Source organism: Halichoerus grypus, chromosome 10 (assembly GCF_964656455.1).
Source record: "Halichoerus grypus chromosome 10, mHalGry1.hap1.1, whole genome shotgun sequence".
NCBI lineage: Eukaryota > Metazoa > Chordata > Mammalia > Carnivora > Phocidae > Halichoerus > Halichoerus grypus.
Window position 1 is genome coordinate 106,047,125 of NC_135721.1, and position 19,831 is coordinate 106,066,955.

The 19,831-nt window shown below is 40.5% G+C and overlaps 1 protein-coding gene and 1 pseudogene across 1 annotated transcript in view; both read left to right on the forward strand.

Moving 5' to 3' along the window:
• Positions 1 to 19,527, forward strand: part of HAO1 (hydroxyacid oxidase 1) — a 48,923-nt gene extending 29,396 nt beyond the window's left edge. Inside the window, exons 5-8 of the mRNA XM_036122367.2 lie at positions 10,354 to 10,445; positions 16,722 to 16,880; positions 16,987 to 17,056; positions 18,789 to 19,527. Coding sequence (XP_035978260.1) covers positions 10,354 to 10,445; positions 16,722 to 16,880; positions 16,987 to 17,056; positions 18,789 to 18,859 — 392 coding nt within the window. The 3' untranslated portion in view covers positions 18,860 to 19,527. The remainder of the gene's footprint in view (positions 1 to 10,353; positions 10,446 to 16,721; positions 16,881 to 16,986; positions 17,057 to 18,788) is intronic.
• Positions 5,154 to 6,928, forward strand: LOC118554638 (ATP synthase F(1) complex catalytic subunit beta, mitochondrial pseudogene; annotated as a pseudogene).
• Positions 19,528 to 19,831: the final 304 nt, after the last annotated feature.

Sequence of the window (19,831 nt, forward strand, 5' to 3'; positions counted from 1 at the left end):
ACACTGAAGAGCTGGGCTCTCATGAAGTAAGAAGTTACCTTCATGGTAACATGGGATGCTGCTGCCTTATCTTGGAGACATCACTAAATCATGGAGCTTGACAAGATCTAGGCAAAAGGTCTTGAGTTCATTGCTTTGTCTGAAAGCTACAACAAGCTGGTCTCAGACCAAGAAGAAATCCAAGGATGATATTATGACAGCCAGACCTGTTTTAAGAGCCTTTTCTATTTTTCTCCTGTTCCCTGCAATTACCAGTGACTAGGACTGATTCTTGAGGGTGGTGAATCCCATATCACCCCCCTATAAAGAATGGTTGAACATGACATTAAAATCCTCAAATATCAAGTCATGGGTATTAAAAATCTTGACTGCTTCCGCAGTATCCACATGTATTCAAATCCCACAGGGAGGTACCAATGACTTCAATAATTTGGAGTATAAATGTATTCACCCACAAAAAATGTTTTCTTGCCTTTGAAAACATTTTTTAGTTGATTATATAGAAAACTGCCAAAAACTTATTATTTTAAATGTGAATGTTTAGGTAAGTGGCTCTGAGATGAGAGATTCTATTAACTTATCTCAGGGTCAAAAACAACTTCTAATCAAAACATTTCATCAGTTTTATCTGAATATGTGAGTCACATGGCCCCTATTATAAAGCTATAGGCATGCCCCTGGCTTTATCTCTTTAATCTCAAGTATGCAGAAATGAGGTTAATAGAAGTAAAAGAATGGACCCAGCAAAGCTTTTAAGTAGTGGAGATATGTTTAAATCCAGATCTGTCTTAATCTGTGCTGTTAAAAAATATTGTTACATTCTTTCCTGTTGGTCATTGTTCTAGTTCAAAATTTCTGTGGATTATACTTCAAAGAGTGGATCTTGGTGTTAGAGACACCTTTAAACAACAGTTTCACTTACTTTACTGGTAGCCATATTGTCACCCATGACTGTTAGCGCTACTTCCCGCAGCTACCTTCAACTGTAGATGCTAAAGAACACTAACACGAAGGTTCTTCCCCAATTCATTCATTCAATCATCCATTCAGTTACTCACTCCCTCAGGCATTCATTTTGTAAACATTCATCATGCTTAGTGCACGCTAAAGTTAAAAATAAGATAGTAATTTGAGGTCCTTGGCCAAAAGGAGGGCCCATTCTCATAGGAAACAGACATGTAAACAAGAATTTGGGCTCAGTCAGGTGTTATAGGTGCTGCACAGATATGCAGTGTTAGGGCGGGGTTTAAAGTAGGGCATGGGCACTTAGAAGAGTGGGTTAGGGAAGCTTTTATTTCAGAACGAAAGATAATGCTTGAATTTTGCCTTGATATCGAAAGACTCAGACTGAAATAATGGTAAAATAAAGCAGTTCTGAGTAAAAACTTATGGAACATGTAGACTTTAAGATGTTTGAGAACCCACTGAGGTTCTTGATCAGGGAATCAATCTCATCAGATTAACATTTTAGAAAAATCAAGCATTATACAACGGGCCTAATGGATAGAGGTGGCAAAATTGTGGTCAGGGGGACATTTAAGAAGCGGTTGCTGCCCAGGCAAGAGATGACTGTGGCTGACCTCAGGAAACTGAGAAGGTGTGATTGAATTAGAAAATTAATGCCATTTCAAGTATTTAATTCACTCTCATCACAGAGATGGCCCAGGGCAAATGGCTTAAAACACCAAAGAAGAATGAAGTTTTAGTCTAGTCCCATGTTTGTCTAAGTTAAATAGGGAACATATAAAAGAATGAGGTAATTTAATTTTTTAACCAATTTTTCAATTTAGGATTCCCAGTATATATCATTTTCTAGAACTCTGTCCTCTAGGATATGACGCAAATCTATTCAATTAGACTTCACTATCACGTGTTACGTTGCAAAATACTCTGGCTTCTAGAACTTTCTTCTGGGGTCATCTCACCTAGGACCACCCCCCCATCACCTCCTTTTGTTCTCACCCGTATGGATCATATGACTTCTTTCCACATGTTTCATAGTGTTTTACACACAATAGATGGCCCAGAGGTTTACTGAGTAAAATTGTCAGTGAAAACTATGAGTCTATATAATTAGAGAGAGCTCAAAAGCGAGAGAAAGAGAGAGAGAGCATTTGGCATTTGAAAGGAAATAACTTATTTATACATGTAGAGTTTACATTGTCTAGCTTTTCTGTAACTATTTATTTCATTTATTTAACAAACAAGAATCATCTCCATGACAACTACATCAAGTAGTGCATAAACTCAGTCTTGATGGGGGTGGGTAGGGGCAGGGCCAATTCTGGGAAATCTGGTTCTCACTATTTCACAAATCTTCATCTAGAAGTCACATGGGTAGACTGAGAGTCACCCATCCTCTTTTATTTTCCTTTGACTAGAAAAGTATAGATTATGTTTGCAGGAACATGAAATCATGGGTAGCAGGAAAGAACTTAATGAAACATCCCCCCTTACCACCATTTTAAGAACTGCATCTTAATGAATGCAAACTGAAGTGCAAGATGTAATAATCTCTTGCTGTGGTTAAACTCTGCCCTTGGAAAACTTCAACACAAACTCCAAACAAGTATTTGAAATAGGATTTGGTCTTCTAAAACTCATGCTAATAAACAAATGGCTTTATGAGCAAAGGCATAATGCTTTTCAGAATTGTTTTAAAATTTAAAAAATATTTTTAAACTATTCAGTGGTATTTCCATAGTAGCTTTTTGTTTCTCAAAAACTGTAACTAGCTCTTTTCCTATATACTTTTTTTTCACAACACTCTCAAAGATATTCACTCAATGTTTCCAGATTGTGCTCAAAACTGCTGCCATGCATCTAGGATTTAGTTACTAAATTCCTGTGAAATAGCAGAGTCCTGAGTCAAAAGCTCCAAGGGTTTGAGGGTAAATCTTGAGTACTTACATTTCACTTTGGTATTTTCGATTAAATATAGAAATAATATATCAGTAAGATAGCAAACAGTGCTATCCCTTAATGACTATTGTAATTGTCAATCAATTAATGTATTAACTGGCAAATTAACATATACAGAATACCATAGCAGTAAACTTTAAGGATTAATGAAAATATCAAAGATTCCTGAACTTTTTGCTGAGTCAGAATATTTTCACCCTCCTGTTAAGGCTACATTGTTTTTCTCTCTGGGTTAAAATAAAATATAAAACTTTGGGCAAGGTTTCATAGGCAGCTAATGAAAGGGGTTCATATCTGGTCATAAATTATTCTTATTTTGCTTCTCAGGATACTCATGATCTTATCTTCTGAGCAAACCATTCTGTCATTTCCCCCTACATTTCCAGCACTGCCTAAAAGAACCCAGTAAACCACCTGAAATGATAGGAGATAAACAGTTGTTTAAGTAGTGCTTACTTCAAATGAAAGGCTCTTTATAATCATAATCCTGACTAGGATGACAATTTATTGTTATAGACAAAACTCAAACAAACTTGCCAAAAGCATCCAGCAAACTAATTTCCTTCACTTACTCATCTTCTGAGTTTATACTTCCTGTACCATCAGATGAAATTAATAGTAACAGTTAATATTTACCTGAGTGTTCAGCATGCGTCAGGCTCTTTCTTAACACTCACCTCAACTAATTTAATACACAAGCCAATCTTATGTGAATTATTATCCCTATTTTACGGTTTAGGACACCAATGCACAAAGAAATTAAGAAACTTGCCACTTACATAGTAAGCAAGTAGCAGATACAAGATTAAAATCCAGGTGGTCCGATTACTAAGCCTAAGCAGCTAATAATTTTTTCATACTGCATAGGATCAGTTTATTGATAATTTTCAATTTCTGAAAACAGAGGTTGTAACTGCATATATTTTGATTTTTTTTTTTTTTTTACTTTTGACTTGATGTTTGGTATCATGCATACAATTAGATAACCAGAGCAAACCTCCCCAACTGCAAATATATTTTATATTGAATTAGGGCCATATTTTTAGAGAATCATTTTCCCAAACACATTTTAAATAATAATAGATTGGGTTTCTTGTTCCCAATGATGGACTGAGTACATGTGTACCCTCTCATCAAACCCACGATGCCACTGAAATTGAAGTATGGAAATACAAAAATACATAAGTCTTATGACAGTAAAGCAAAGGAAAATGAAGGGCACACACAGTGGAGAAACTTCGAAAGATTTATGAGAGAAACAAAATATAAGGGAATGCGTTGATAGGAGGAAAATGCAAAGAAAACCTGCCCCTCCAGATACACTCAGAGAGCACCCTGGAGGAGCCAGGGGACTTTCCGTAATGGATGCTGGAGAGGTGTTAGGTGTCTAGTCTGCAGATGGGACAGAGATGGAGGATGAGAAGTAGAGAAGAAAGCCAGGGGATTCATGGGAGCTCTGTTCATGAAGCTCGTACAGCAACCAGCCATGCTGTCCTCCCTCTATCACCTGTGCAACAATGGGCTCCTTAGTATAGGAGCTGCATCCTTTCTAAAGAAAGGGATGGATGGCTGGGATAACCTGGGGGTGGATAACATTTAAGATATGACATGATGCTGTTCTCAATTCTGACATGTGAGGATCTCCCAGTCCAGTAGCCCCTTAGTTAACATTCCTTATCTTGTCTCACATGGAGCTCCAAGAGTTTCTACTCCAAGCGAAGACTTGGAAGAAATGAAAGTGATTTACAAAACAGTCCAGAGAGCCAAAGCAGTGACCCAAATCTTTCTTCCTTAAATATAAATGGAAAATGTAGCATCATAAGGCATATCCAAAACACCAAAACATAAAAGACCAAGATAAATCTACAGAAAAGCTGATCCCAGAGGAAAGAGATAAAACAAAACAAAACAAAAGAACTTTAAAAATTCCAAATGATAGATTCAGAGAAGTTGAAAGTATACCTAAATAAGAAGAGTCTTCCATGAAAAGAAAATCAGAATATTAAAATAAAACAGTTCTCAAAGATTAAAAACATGATTTTTGGAATTTCTGGATTTCAAGAATTAAATCTCTTGATTTAACAAGAGAGTCAATGATATTTCCCCAAATATACAAGAACAACAAGACAAATAGAAGACATGATTAAATGAAACAGAGTCTTAAAGACCCTTTAAAATGTCTAATATCTAACTGATGGGGGCTTCAGATAGAGAAATAAAGGAAAGAGTCTCCACCCGGGCTCCACCATGTTGGGTCTTGTGGGTCGTGTGGCCGCTACTTTGGCCTCTGGGGCCTTGGGGGGACTCGGCCCTTCAGCGCCGCTACCCCAAGCCCAGGTCTTACTGCGGGCCACCCCGGCAGCGCTCCAGCTTGCCAGAGACTATGCCACCTAAACATCTCCTTCGCTGAAAGCAGGCGCTGCCACCAGGTGTATCGTGGTGGTCATTGGTGCAGTGGTGGATGTCCAGTTTGATGAGGGACTACCACCCATCCTAAATGCCCTGGAAGTGCAAGGCAGGGAGACCAGGTTGGTTTTGGAGGTGGCCCAGAGAGCACAGTAAGGACTATTGCCATGGATGGTACAGAAGGCTTGGTTAAAGGCCAGAAAGTCCTGGATTCTGGTGCACCAATCAAAATTCCTGCTGGTCCTGAGACCTTGGGCAGAATCATGAACGTCATTGGAGAACCTATTGATGAGAGAGATCCCATCAAAACCAAACAATTTGCACCTATTCATGCTGAGGCCCCTGAGTTCATGGAGATGAGTGTTGAGCAGGAAATTCTGGTTACTGGTATCAAAGTCATGGATCTGCTGGCTCCCTATGCCAAGGGTGGCAAAATTGGGCTCTTTGGTGATGCTGGAGTTGGCAAGACGGTACTGATCATGGAGTTGATCAACAGTGTCCCCAAAGCCCATGGTGGTTACTCTGTGTTTGCTGGTGTTGGTAAGAGGACCCGTGAAGGCAATGACTTATACCATGAAATGATTGAGCCTGGTGTTATCAACTTAAAAGATGCTACCTCCAAGGTAGCGCTAGTGTACAGTCAAATGAATGAACCACCTGGTTCTCACGCCCGGGTGGCTCTGACTTGACTGACTGTTGCTGAATACTTCAGAGACCAAGAGGTCAAGATGTATTGCTCTTTATTGATAACATCTTCCACTTCACCCAGGCTGGCTCTGAGGTGTCTGCTTTATTGGGCAGAATCCCTTCTGCTGTGGGCTATCAGCCTACCCTGGCCATTGATATGGTTACCATGCAGGAAAGAATCACCACCACCAAGAAAGGATCTATTACCTCTGTACAGGCTATCTGTGTGCCTGCCGATGACTTGACTGACCCTGCCCCTGCCACTACCTCTGCCCATTTGGATGCTACCACTGTGCTGTCCCGCATTATTGCTGAGTTGGGCATCTATCTAGCTGTGGATCCTCTGGATTCCACCTCTTGTATCATGGATCCCAACATTGTTGGAAATGAGCATTATGATGTTGCTCGTGGGGTGCAAAAGATCCTACAGGACTACAAATCTCTCCAGGACATCATTGCCATCCTGGGTATCGATGAACTTTCTGAGGAAGACAAGTTGACTGTGTCCCGTGCACAGAAAATACAGCGTTTCTTGTCTCAGCCATTCCAGGTAGCTGAGGTTTTCACAGGTCATATGGGGAAGCTGGTACCTCCGAAGGAGACCATCAAAGGATTCCAGCAGATTTTGGCAGGTGAATATGACCATCTCCCAGAACAGGCCTTTTATATGGTGGGACCCATTGAAGAAGCTGTGGCAAAAGCTGATAAGCTGGCTGAAGAGCATTCATGAGGAGGTCTTTTTGGCAAACTAAGCACTGGTCCTCTTCCGTGCTGTGCTTCTCCTTGCCCCTAATCCAAAAATCTCAGTTTGCTCTGTAGGCCATATGAGAGCCTTGTTTGAAGACATTGTCTGTCTGAAGGGTATTTAAGGTTTCCAATAAAATGTACATCCCTCAAAAAAAAAAAAAATAAAGGGAAGAGGCAGGGAAGAAATTGTTAGACAGTGTTTGAAAGCTGGAGACATAAGTCATTAGATGGAGGAAACAAATCGTAATTTATTACATCCTTTATGAAATTTCAGGGGAGGGAATGGGTATTAAGAGGGAAACAAACATAAAACAGGTTACTTACAAAGAATGGGAATCATACTGGCATCAGTCTTCTTGTCAGCAACAAGGGGCACTAGGAGATAGTGGAGCAATGTCTTTGAGGTTTTAAGGAAAAGGATTCTCAACCTAGAATATTATACCTAATCCAATCACCAAAGACAAAAGAAGTTATTTAGGTGCTCTGTAAGTTTACCTCGCATGGATCCTTTTTAGGAGCTTACAAAGGAATGAATGTACTACACACAAAAGAAAACCTAAACCAAATGAAGTCATAAATTAGACTTCAAGAGATTCAACCCTCAGAGAGTAGTAGCAATCCTTAGGATGAAGGTCAGCAGTCAAACTTGAGAGTAATCAGAGCAGGACAGAGCAAGAAGATAAAAGGCTAAGGGGGGATGTCTCCAGACGGAAAATAAGATGATTTAAATAGGTTAGATAGGATAATTGGAAAGTTTGAAGAACTTGAGGATACTCTTTAAAAAAAAAAATTATTTATTTGAGAGAGAGACTGTGTGCTCTTGAGTGCAGGGGTGAGGGGCAGAGCAAGGGAGAAAAAGTCTCAAGTAAACTCCTCACTGAGTGTGGAGCCTGACTTGGGGCTCAATCTCACACCTCGAGATCACAACGCACACTGAAACCAAGAGTCGGTCGCTCAAACAACTGCACCACCCAGGCCCTCTAGAATTTGAGGATTGTCTTAAGGCTCATGATAATTGGAGAAAAAAGGGAAAAAATGTAATTAGAAATCTAGGAAAATAAAGCTGTGAAATAAAACATGTATGGTCCAAATATGAAGCAATATTAAAATTTAAAATATGAATTAATCAATAGGGTCGGAAAAAAAAAATCTTCTATCAACCTTGGTGCTAGGGCCTTTTCCCTCTGGGTGACTCAGAAGTTTCCAATGACACCTCACAGTCTGCAATGCATGCTTGAATTAAAACAGATAGCCAAAACAGTGTCATAGAAACATTAGATTGTATATTTAATATGAAATAAATATAGATTGTCAATCACATATTGAGTATATAACAAAATGCATAACACAGCACAGGCTTAGAGGTGAACAGATAACATACAAAATAATTAGTTGGGAAACCCTAGCAATTCATGTAGCAGAACACCTTTCATACTATTTCATTGTATCTTGTGGCTCATCAGAGCATTCCTTAAAGGTGAACCTAACAAGAACAACAACACAATTACATGATGTCTAGGTCAGCACTAGCTGCCATAACAAAATGCCATAGACTATGTGGCTTACACAGCAGACATTTCTTTTCTTATAGTTTTGGAGACTGGAAGTCTGAGATTAGGGTTCCAGCCTGGTCAGTTTCTGGTGTGAGCTCTTCCCTTCGGTTGTGGAGGCTGCCTTTTCCCTGTGTGCTTATGAGACCTGTTCTTTGTGTGAGTGGGGCTTGGGGGAGGGGGCCAGCAAGCTCCCCGATGTTTTCTTATAAGGGCACCAATACACTCATGAAAGCCCCACTCTCATGACCTCATCAAACCCTACTAACTTTCCAAAGGCACCATCTCCATATATTATCACATTGGAGGTTAGGGTTCAGCATATGAACTTTGGGGGGGTCACAGACATTCAGTCCATAAAACATGAGTTTAACATTTTCATCTACTTATAATTTTATTTTTTTATTTTTTATTTTTTTTAAAGATTTTATTTATTTGAGAGAGAGAGAGAGCCAGAGAGAGAGCACAAGTGGAGGGGAGGGGCAGAGGGAGAAGCAGACTCCCCACTGAGCAGGGAGCCCGATGTGGGGCTCGATCCCAGGATCCTGGGATCATGACCTGAGCCGAAGGCAGACGCTTAACCGACTGAGCCACCCAGGCACCCCAACTACATATAATTTTAGAAGAAAAATAATACTAGCATCATTTTTTTTTTTAAATGGGGATATTTAAAAAACTAGCATTCAATAAAACACAGCTTGGAAAAATGGTGTTTTAGAATAAAATTTTAAAATACTCAGAATTACAGATTCTTTTATGAGTCTTTTTTATTATTCTTAGACATGCCCTTAATTTCCACTGCTGAATTTATGAATATATACAATGTCCTATATCCAGCTGGTTACATCTCCTAAATCTGATTTTCACCACAACATTAGACCAAGTATTTTTGAGTGTTAAATTAGAGAACCAGTGTTACTTTCCTGATTCTGTTAGCGAATGGTTTGTTATTGGGAGCATGCTGAAAATAAGAGTTTAAAATAGAAAATATAAAAAATGAGTGAGAAATTGATTTGAGAGAATGTTAATCTTATTTATTTATTTATTTAGTTTAAGATTTTATTTATTTGAGAGAATGAGAGAGAGAGAGAACACAGAGAGAGAAGCAGACTCTCCGATGAGCAGGGAGCCGGATGTGGGGTTCAATCCCAGGACCCTGAGATCCTGACCCAAGCCGAAGGCAGACGCTTAACCAACTGAGCCACCCAGGCGCCCCTAATCTATTTTAAAACTATATTTTCAGAAGTTTGATATATTTTGAAGCATGATTAGAGACATAGCATATAATTTTAATTTTTGTTTATTTTTATATACTTCAATGGGCAAAATACATTTAATTATAGAACAATATAACTTAATGGGACGCCTGGGTGGCTCAGATGGTTAAGCATCTGCCTTCGGCTCAGGTCATGATCCCAGGGTCCTGGGATCGAGCCCCACATTGGGCTCTGTGCTCAGCAGGGAGCCTGCTTCTCCCTCTCCCTCTGCCTGCCTGTCTGCCTACTTGTGATCTCTCTCTCTCTCTGTCAAATAAATAAATAAAAATCTTAAAAAAAAAAAACAATATAACTTAAGATAATAACTGAAGATATAACTTTGTATTAAAGAATGTTTTTGGAATAGTCTTGTTCCCTCTATGTTATACTTCATGTGCTTGCCACTTATGTATTTTTTTATGCTATCCAAATTGCAGAGGAATAATTCTGCTAAATGTTAAATTGTATGACCTTATTAATAATAATAAAAATACTTAGCAGGAGTATTTCCACGTGAGAATAAATAAATTTTAACTGCATGTCAATTCGCTGTCTATTGAAAATTTTATGTCATGATTCAATTGTTAGAGGTGCTAACATTTTTGCCAAGGAAACTGTCACTACTATTCTAGACCTAACCGTTGGTGTATTTCTATGCTAAAGGTTCTGAGCAAGATATAGATGTGTGAGGTCAGGCTCCTTTTGACTGGGACCTTTCACCTTCTAAACCCAAGCCTTCTGTTAAGTTGCCTTTTTTCATACAATGGCTGTCTTGCTCTTTTCAGGTGATGATGCCCGGGAGGCAGTTAAACATGGCTTGAATGGGATCTTGGTGTCGAATCACGGGGCTCGACAACTTGATGGGGTGCCAGCCACTGTGAGTTTCAGCAAATGCTGAGATTTCCCTTTGGAGTTCTCATTTCCATCACAGTTTTGACTATCTGTGTCTGGCTCTCTTCTGTGTATTTTGTGTGTGAGAACATTCAAGGCAAAATGTGTGCGAATAGATGAGATCTTGGATTTTAAAATTCAGTGGCATATATCTACCTAGATTAGATCATTAATTCATCCAATACATTTATTTGTAAGCTTATAAAAGTCACTATTAAAATAATAAATCCTTTGTGGGCAGGGATTATTCTTGTATTCATAGGTACTCTGAAAGGTATAATGTAAATTAGAGTATGAAAGAAATGATTACATCATGAGAGTCCAAAGAAGAAGAGCTAACAGACAATTGTAATTATAAGAGGCTTGGGTGGAGTTTGAGATCATTGGTACAAGAAGTCAGGCGGAGAGGAAGACTGAAATTTCTTGTGGATGTGGGAGTTGAGAAGCTGCAGAGAGAGGGTTGGTGGGTGGGGGAAAGGAATAGTATCATCTGGGGAACTTTAACGAATCCTGATGCACAGGCTGCACAATAGATCAATTCATCGGAATATCTGGGGGCAGGGGGCAGAGGCACCGTTATTTTTTAAAGCTATCCATGAGATTCCAATGTGCATCTATGGTTTTTTAGACACTGTACACACTGTACCAGACAAATCAGAATCCAGAGTCTAGATATAAAAGTAAACCAAACTGGCTTGAAGAGCTGTGGGACTGAGTTAAAACTGTGGAGGAGAGCAATTAGCCCCAAGAGGGTTATCAGATGTTATCAGAGTCGTTCAGTCATAGTTATTATATGGATGGCTTTAATTGGGATGACCAATGGATTTATTCAAACAACGGGAAGTACAGTAGGACAAATAGTTTTGTCAATTAGTAGTGGATTACTCTTTCATTGAACCAGCAGGTTGATTTAGATAAATCCATAGACCAGTTGTGTGGGTCTTAGGACAGACTAAACGACTACAGGGGAATATCGGGATGTTGTCCATATTTGTACTCACAGTTTTTCCTAAAGCGCTAATGGTAGGAATGAACCTCACCTTTGCACACTGTAGGATCACAGAGTCAAGAATCAAATCACAAAACTGGGAGTTTTCAGTCCTTCCCAATTCAGCTTTACTTACAGAGACCTGTCTTCTTCGGTGATACTAAATGTTGCCTGCAGGTAAAGAGAGGTGGAGAATGAAGACCTCCTCTGGGCAGAGAGGAGAAGTTGGTCACAGCTTGAGGCTCTTTTGCAGATTTATACCTCTCGTGCATGAAGACATAGACTTAGTGTGCAGGCCAAATTAAGTTTGTTTTCTAAAAATAAAATCTAAGTCTACTGAAATCAAATCTAACTAGATTTTAAGGGGAAAATATCTAAATGGTGTGGTTTATTTCCCTCTGGCCGAGCGGATATGGAAACTTATCTAAAAGGGCTTTTTGAGCTGTGGTCTCGGAGACTGTTTTAAAAAAAACAATGACACCCCCTTTGCATGCTGTGTGAAGAGAGGAGATGCTTGCTTGGGTTTTGCCTCAAGCTTTAGAGCATATTTGAGGCCCACGATGGTGAGAGAAATGTGAGATTAGATTCAGCTTACAGTGAAGATGTTTTTCCCTCGGTGTGTAGGTTTTGAGATGAGGAGCAAACAGTTACAAATTAAGCTCACGTCAATGTCCTTACACTCAAGGTCATATTGTGGCCAAGATTGCTCTTAAAAAGGGTCGCCTGGCTGGCTCAGTCAGTAGAGGATGAGATTCTTGAGGTTATGAATTCAAGTCCCACTTTGGGTGTAGAGGTTACTTGGAGAAAAAAAAAAAGGTTGCTCTTGAAGTAATTAGAGAACAAAGTGACAACATCAAATCGATTTTCAAAATCCATAGTTCTGGAACGCCTCAAACTGGGGTCTAAGGACAGAGTCTCTAGGGTCTTTGAACCCTAGAAGTATTTTTTTTAATGTTTTTCATTTTTCTTTTGATGCTAACTGGACCCGAACTACCTTAAACTTAAAAATATGACATTCTTTTTAATGAAAGTGTTCAACTATAAAAATTTTCATAAATTAATATTTGAGTTGTTCAGTCAATAGTTTCCAAAATTGAGCCCTTGGGCATGTTCTATGAGATCTTAAGAGATTTTATTTTTCCTTTATTTTTATTATTTTTTATTTATTATTATTATTATTTTTTTTTTAAAGATTTTATTTATTTGACAGAGAGAGACACAGCCAGAGAGGGAACACAAGCAGGGGCAGAGGGAGAGGGAGAAGCAGGCTTCCCGCTGAGCAGGGAGCCCGATGTGGGGCTTGATCCCAGGACCCTGGTATCATGACCTGAGCCGAAGGCAGATGCTTAACGACTGAGCCACCCAGGCGCCCCTATTTATTTTTTTTTTAGAGAGAGAGAGCAAGAGTAACTGGGGGTAGGCAGGAGGCAGAAGGCAAGGGAGAGGGAGAGAATCTTGAACAAGCTCCATGCCCAGTGTGGAGCCCAATGTGGGGCTCGATCTCACAACCCCGAGATCATGACCTGCGCCAAAATCAGGATTTGGACACCCAACCCACTAAGCCACCCAGGTGCCCCTATTTTTCCTTTTGAAAGGGATCCATGCAATTATACCTTTGAGAAACACTTGATGTATCAGTTAGCTTTTGCTGGGTAACAAACCACTCTGAAAGTTACAGGCCAAAATTCAATAGCTGTTTATTCATGTCACAATTTTGTGAGTTGCAATTTGGGCTGAGATCCGCTTGAAAGTTTTTCTGGTCTTGGCTGGGCTCACTCATATGCATGTGGTCAGCTGCTGGGGTGAATAGGACAGGCTGGTGTGGGGTGACTTCAGCACGGACAGTTCTGCGTGGTCGCACATCTAGAACGTTAGGTAGGCTGGTTCTCACGAGGTGGCAGGTCTCCTACAGGGTAAGTGCAAACGTGCAAGACCTCTTGAGATTGAGGCTTAGAAAATGCACAGGGGTGCCTGGGTGGCTCGGTCGTTGGGTGTCTGCCTTCGGCTCGGGTCATGATCCCGGGATCCTGGGATCGAGCCCCACATCGGGCTCCCTGCTCTGCTGGAAGCCTGCTTCTCCCTCTCCCACTCCCCCTGCTTGTGTTCCCTCTCTGGCTGTCTCTCTCTCTGTGTCAAATAAATCTTTAAAAAAAAAAAATGCACACTGTAGCTTCTCTCTGTTCTGTTCTCTTTACATTCTATTGGTGAAAGCAGGTCCCAATGGTAGTTTAGATGCAAAGGATGGAGAAACAGACTCTTCTAGCCTCATTTCTCTTCTCTCTGGGAGGTGCAGAAATATCATGTTGCAAAGAAATGAAGATAGGGAGAGAAGTAACTTCAGCCGTTCTTGCAATTGTGAACAATCAGTCAAGCCTATAGAAACCAGTGATTTTCTAAGCGTGCTTAGTAGAAACCCCATCCAGGGCTGCCTGGTAAAGTGTGTTGGGTGGAGTGGGGTAGAGAGTCAAGGGATGATTTCTGGAGAGTAACCTGGACTCTGACTCTTTTTGTTTTTAACTAAAGCATCTCTGGCTTTATCTGCTTTGTTTATGTTCAATTGCTTTGATTTGAAAACTTTTTTTTTTCTTTTTTTGAGAGAGAGAGCTGGTCGGAAGGGGGCAGAGGAAGAGGGAGAGAGAGAATGTTAAGCAGACACAGGGCACAATCTCACGACCCTGAGATCAGGGCCTGAGTCGAAATCAAAAGTCAGACACTTAACCAACTGAGCCACCCAGTTGCCCTGCTTTGGTTTGAGACCTTTAAAGGGTTCCATGCCCAAAACATGAGCAAATAGGGGTATACCAATGGATGTCATGGGAAGATAGAAAGGTGGGCGCTCCCTGTGAGTAGTTTTGTGGGACAGGAAACATCCTGGAAGAGTGTGACTTGAGCAGGAATGGGAGAAGTCTCCTTGTGAGTCACAACCTTGTGGGATTCTTGTTGGCTCCCTTAGACCATCTTGCACAGTGGCTTGAATCTGCAGGCTGCTAAGTCAGTGAATGGATGGATGAGTTAGCTGGTATATCGGGATCTCAGTGTATTTTCCTATAGATTAACCCCACGGGAGGTGAGCCCACAATTAGTTGTCTAAAGAATCACAAAGGAAAGAAAAACCAAAATGAATGGTCTTTCAGATGTGTAGCAAGCTGGAAAGAGGAAATGTAACAGTTGTAAAATAGTGGATTTATCTACTGTATTTATTTATTTAATCTTCTCTGATCAGAATTATTCTCTGAAATATACACCCAGTGAAACTGCAGTTACAGAAAGAAAAAGGGGGAGGATAGAAATGCTCAGCAATGGATAGAACATCCTTGTTCACAGACACCCAAAACACCAGTCGGGGTTCCATTTTATAGCCCGGAATTCACATTTTAAGTATCCTTATTAGTTTCCTTTTAGGCCAGGTTGGGCATTGGAAATAACGTAAACAGACTTGGTTTGCGTGACTTTGAAAATGTGTATTGAACCCAAGCTAGCTAATATTTTTCTTTGGTTTTGGTTTCAAATGGGGAAATATGCTTAATTATGGCTTGCATCATCTCTTGGAAATTGTAGCATTTATATGTTGATGTAACTTGCCTGACTGTAAAAGGAGGACTATGTATAGGTAAAGGGACATATGTAAATGGATCCAAAGCATGTTTGGCAAGGCAGAAAAGCCAAAAGGAAAAGGGGAAAATCACATTACCTGCCAAACACTTAGGGGCTGCACGCCAAAAGTTGCCTTCACTTCCTCCAAATCTGTAGCTGGGTTTGGTCTTCAGCCTTTTACATAAAACTCTCTTTAAGTTGAGCCTCTACAATTTTGGGGGAGGAGTTGGAAAGCCTTTGAGTGGTTTCAGCACTAATTATGTCTAGAAAAACTGCACTCAAATGCATGGTCACTTCTTCAGCATGCATTTTAAATGGGGATTGGGCTTAATTTTATACTCAAATATTTGGGAATGAATGTGGGTAATTTCTACAGCTTTTGACCTTCAGGTCATATTGTGAATTGTTTCCATTCTCAAGTGCAAAGATTTACACAAAATATACAATTCTATCAGCTATTAGCTGTTAACTGTATTGGCTCTTTGCCAACTCTATTAGCTATTGCCCCATGATGCTATAAAATAGCAGATTCCAAACTCAGTGATTTAAATCAACAGTCATTTATTCCCATGAAACTTTGTGTCAACTGGTGGGAGGTGGAATGGGGGGGCAGTCTGCTGGGATCTGGATTTGGTACTGGTTAGGTGGCTGTGCTCCGAGTTTCGAGTCCAGCTGGGCTTAGCTGGGCTAGCGCTGCTTCCTGAATTCCTGAGTGTTTATCCTGGGGCCCCAGCTAAAGGGAAAGCAGTGCCCAGGGGGTGCTCCTCCCATGGCAAGTGGCACAGGTGCCAGAGAAAGTTGACATGCATGAGGTCGTTTAAGGTCTATGCCCAGAAATGGCACTCTGCCACCTCTGCTCACATGTTATTGGCCCAAGTAAGTTGCAAGGCCAAGGCCAATATCAAGGAGCAGGCCAGTGCACTCTGTTTCCTTTAGCAGGAAACACTGCAAAGGTGCCTTGGAAAAAAGAGTGGTTTCAGAGTGGTGTGAAGGATCAGGAACCATATTGCAGTCCACCAGTTCAACCTCCATGAGTCTCTTGTATTCTCTGGTGCGGATACAAACCCATCATCAATTGTCAATCAAGACAAGGACCTTCAAGGTGCCTGTGGTCATAGTCCTTTTAAAGCAAGAAAGATATTTTCATTAAGAGTTCTCTAATATATGGTTGGACGCAAAAGATGTTGGTGGGGTAAATCAGAGAGTAGGATTTTCATTGCTAGCCCTGCTTGCATTTTTATGCACCACTGCTTCCACCATCAATTGAGTATTAATTTTAACAATTGATTTTCAATGGGTAAATAACGTACAGAATAATTTATATGAGCAAGATACTTCTATGCATTTTATAAAGCATAGCTATAAAAGGTCATTATGTGTATTAAAATTTGTTTATATATTTTTTTAAATCACGATCTTTGAATTTGAAATCAGGAATGGAAAAAAAAGTCTTGAACTTCGAAATAAAAATAAGCCACTCAACTCCAAATTTAGTAGGTGTTTAAGGTACTGACATTTGCACCATTTTTCTTCCAGGAGGGAATAATTGTACTGTTGATTCCAAACCCACTTAACTTCTTTCATGCTAAACCCTCGTCAGATGGTCAGTGGCCATGGGGGCTGAGCTGGGTAACACTTCAACATGCATAGCCTCACATGACTGACCTCTCCTCCCTGCAGATTGATGCTCTGCCGGAAATCGTGGAAGCTGTGGAAGGGAAGGTAGAAGTCTTCCTGGATGGCGGTGTTCGGAAAGGCACTGATGTTCTGAAAGCTCTAGCCTTGGGAGCCAAGGCTGTGTTTGTGGGGAGACCGATCATCTGGGGCTTGGCTTCCCAGGTAATTGGAAGACAACGAAATAAATAAACCAGAACAACAGTGAGATAAATGCATGAATCAAGTCAGACCGACTTACTCCAAAGATCTGTATCTTTTACTTGCTTAGGGAGAGAAAGGTGTTCAAGATGTCCTCGAGATACTAAAGGAAGAATTCCGATTGGCCTTGGCTTTGAGTGGTAAGACTTGCCATTCTCCTTCCCAACTTTCCTTTCTTCTTGTGGGCTCCTTGGTGGAGAGCAGTAAACTTGAGGGGGAAGAAGATGGAGTCATTTGGGCTGTAATGAAATTTGAAGTTGGCTCCGTGTTTACACCTCTGGGACAGAGCACTCTCTGGACAAAGGGAGTCCACAGCCTGGAACAGTCGCTTTGCCTCTGTCTTTGACAGTCTCATCAGGGCTGTTTGGGCGAGTGTGAGTACCTGAAGGGCGAATGCTATCCTCTACTCCTCCTCATCTCATAACACATGAGCAAAAATTCTAGCTGGCTAGTCAACACCTCCACTGGGGTGTTCAAATGAAACTTCTAACTTTTCCTATTGAACCTGCTCCATCTGCAGACCGTCCAGTCTCAGTTCTTGATAGTATCATTGTCTCAAAAATCTTGAGTCACTTTTGACTCCTCGTTTCCCTCACACATTGACAGGAGCTCTATTCACATTTTCAGGAGCTCTATCTGCAAAATGTGATCAGAACCTGACCTCACTCGCTACTGCAATAGTTTCTCTGTGTTTCTTCCTAATCAGAGCCTCTCTCCCCTTGGGAATTGCCGGTCTGTCTGTCCACCTTGCTCCCCTCTCCTTCCCAGACTGTTCTATATGGCCAACATTCTCCAAGTTTTCACTGAAATCGTATTTTCTCAAAGGGTGCCATCCTGACCACCCTATTTAAAAAATGGCAATCCATCCTCCACCCATCCACTCAGCTGCCAGTTTTCTTTTCTTCCTTTTTTTTTTTTTTTTAAGATTTTATTTATTTATTTGAGAGAGAGAGTGAGAGAGAGAACACAATCAGGGAGGAGAGGCAGAAGCAGACTCCCTGCTGAGCAGGGAGCCCGACGTGGGGCTCGATCCCAGGACCCTGAGATCATGACCCAAGCTGAAGGCAGATGCTTAACCAACTGAGCCATCCAGGCGCCCCTCAGCTGCCGGCTTTCTCTCCTGGTGACTACCTCATTCTTCTCCCATGGCACCCGTTACCTATACATCATCCATCATATGATTTACTTCTTAAATTACTTGCATTACATGTTCTCTTTTCCTCTGGAGATATAAGAAGCATGAGGCAGGGATCTTTGTTGTCTTCAATGCAGTATTTCCAGTGTTTAGAGGAGCACCCAGCACACAAATAGTATTTGTCAGAGAAATGAGTAAAATATAAGCGCCATTATTACTAGTGACTGCTTTGAATTTGACTCAGAATGGACCTCTGGATGCAAAGAATGCCTCTGAGTCAATTACCCACTTCAGAAGGTAATGAGGGTTTCCTTTTCTGTAATCCGTATCACCCAGACGGTCCTCGTAGATAGAATTCCCGAGATCGATTGTCTACTGCTACCACGCTGAGCCTGTGTGGACACAGCCTCAGGGAGAGAAGAACGCCATTCTGTGAATCCTCACTATGCATTTTAATTTGCTACAGACATATCCTAAAAGAGAGCTTTCAGCCACTGACTCTCTATTAAATGTGGCAGAAAGAATATACTCTTTGTGTTAATAAAAATATGTGCCAGTCATTTTGTGTTAAGGACTGTTTAGGTAATAAAAGTGGTCTCATGCCACATAAGATTTGGCAAGCTTACCTTGAATCATAAACCTTACATTTGTCAAGTTTTACATTCCTTGGGAAAACGATTACCTGCCTGATTATTATTGCATTCATTTCATATTAAATGTATGCATTATTTTTTCAGGGTGCCAGAATGTGAAAGTCATCGACAAGACATTGGTGAGGAAAAACCCTTCGGCCGTTTCCAAGATCTGACAGTGCACAATATTTTCCCATCTGTATTATTTTTTTTTTTTTTCGGCATGTATTGCTTGACAAAGAGACACTGTGCAGAGAGTGACCACAGTCTGCAATACCCCACTTCAACACAAAGGGTGTCGTTCTTCTCCAACAAAATAGCAATCCCTTTGAGCTCATTGCTTTTGACTTTTCAATGGGTGTCCTAGGAACCTTTTAGAAAGAAATGGACTTGCATCCTGGAAATATATTAACTGTTAAAAAGAAAACATTGAAAATGTGTTTAGACAACGTCATCCCCTGGCAGGCTAAAGTGCTGAAAAACAAAAGATAGCCTTTGGTAAAATGGAAGGTAGCTACCCCTGAGGTAAAAAGATAATGATCTCACTGTTTATTAACCTGCATTGTGTTTAGATATCCTTAAAGCAGTGTTCCTAAATTGTAAGCTAGGGTTCAAAAGGTTGGACATGACTAGAGAAACAGGAGATTTAGATTCCCAACGCTGAGGAGTCAACTCTTGATAGAATTGGGACGAGTTGGTGGTAACTGGTGACTTTCTAGATACTTTTTAACACCCTGACTTAGGCTACTTCTTTGAATGTAGGTTTCTGTTCCCATCTTTAGTGTCTGCATCTATCTGCATATTTTATGATACATATATTACTTCTTAATCAGAAACAAATAAAGCATTTTTGAAAAGAATATATCTGGTCCATTTGTAACAATATGAAATTCAACCATTTTAATCTCTGAACCCTAGTCACTGCCCTGTTGCTTATTAATTCTCTTATACCTTCTAGCTCTTCTTTATTCTATTGCTTTTTTCCACTCATGGTCATATGCAGAGCCAGCTACATGATTCGTGAGGATCGTGCCAAATGAAAATGTGGGCCACTTGTTCAAAAAGCAGGAAAAAGGCTTTTCCTTCCTTCCACAGTTTTTCTCTTAACCTGTCGTGGTATCTTTTATTTGCTATTTAATGTCATGTTT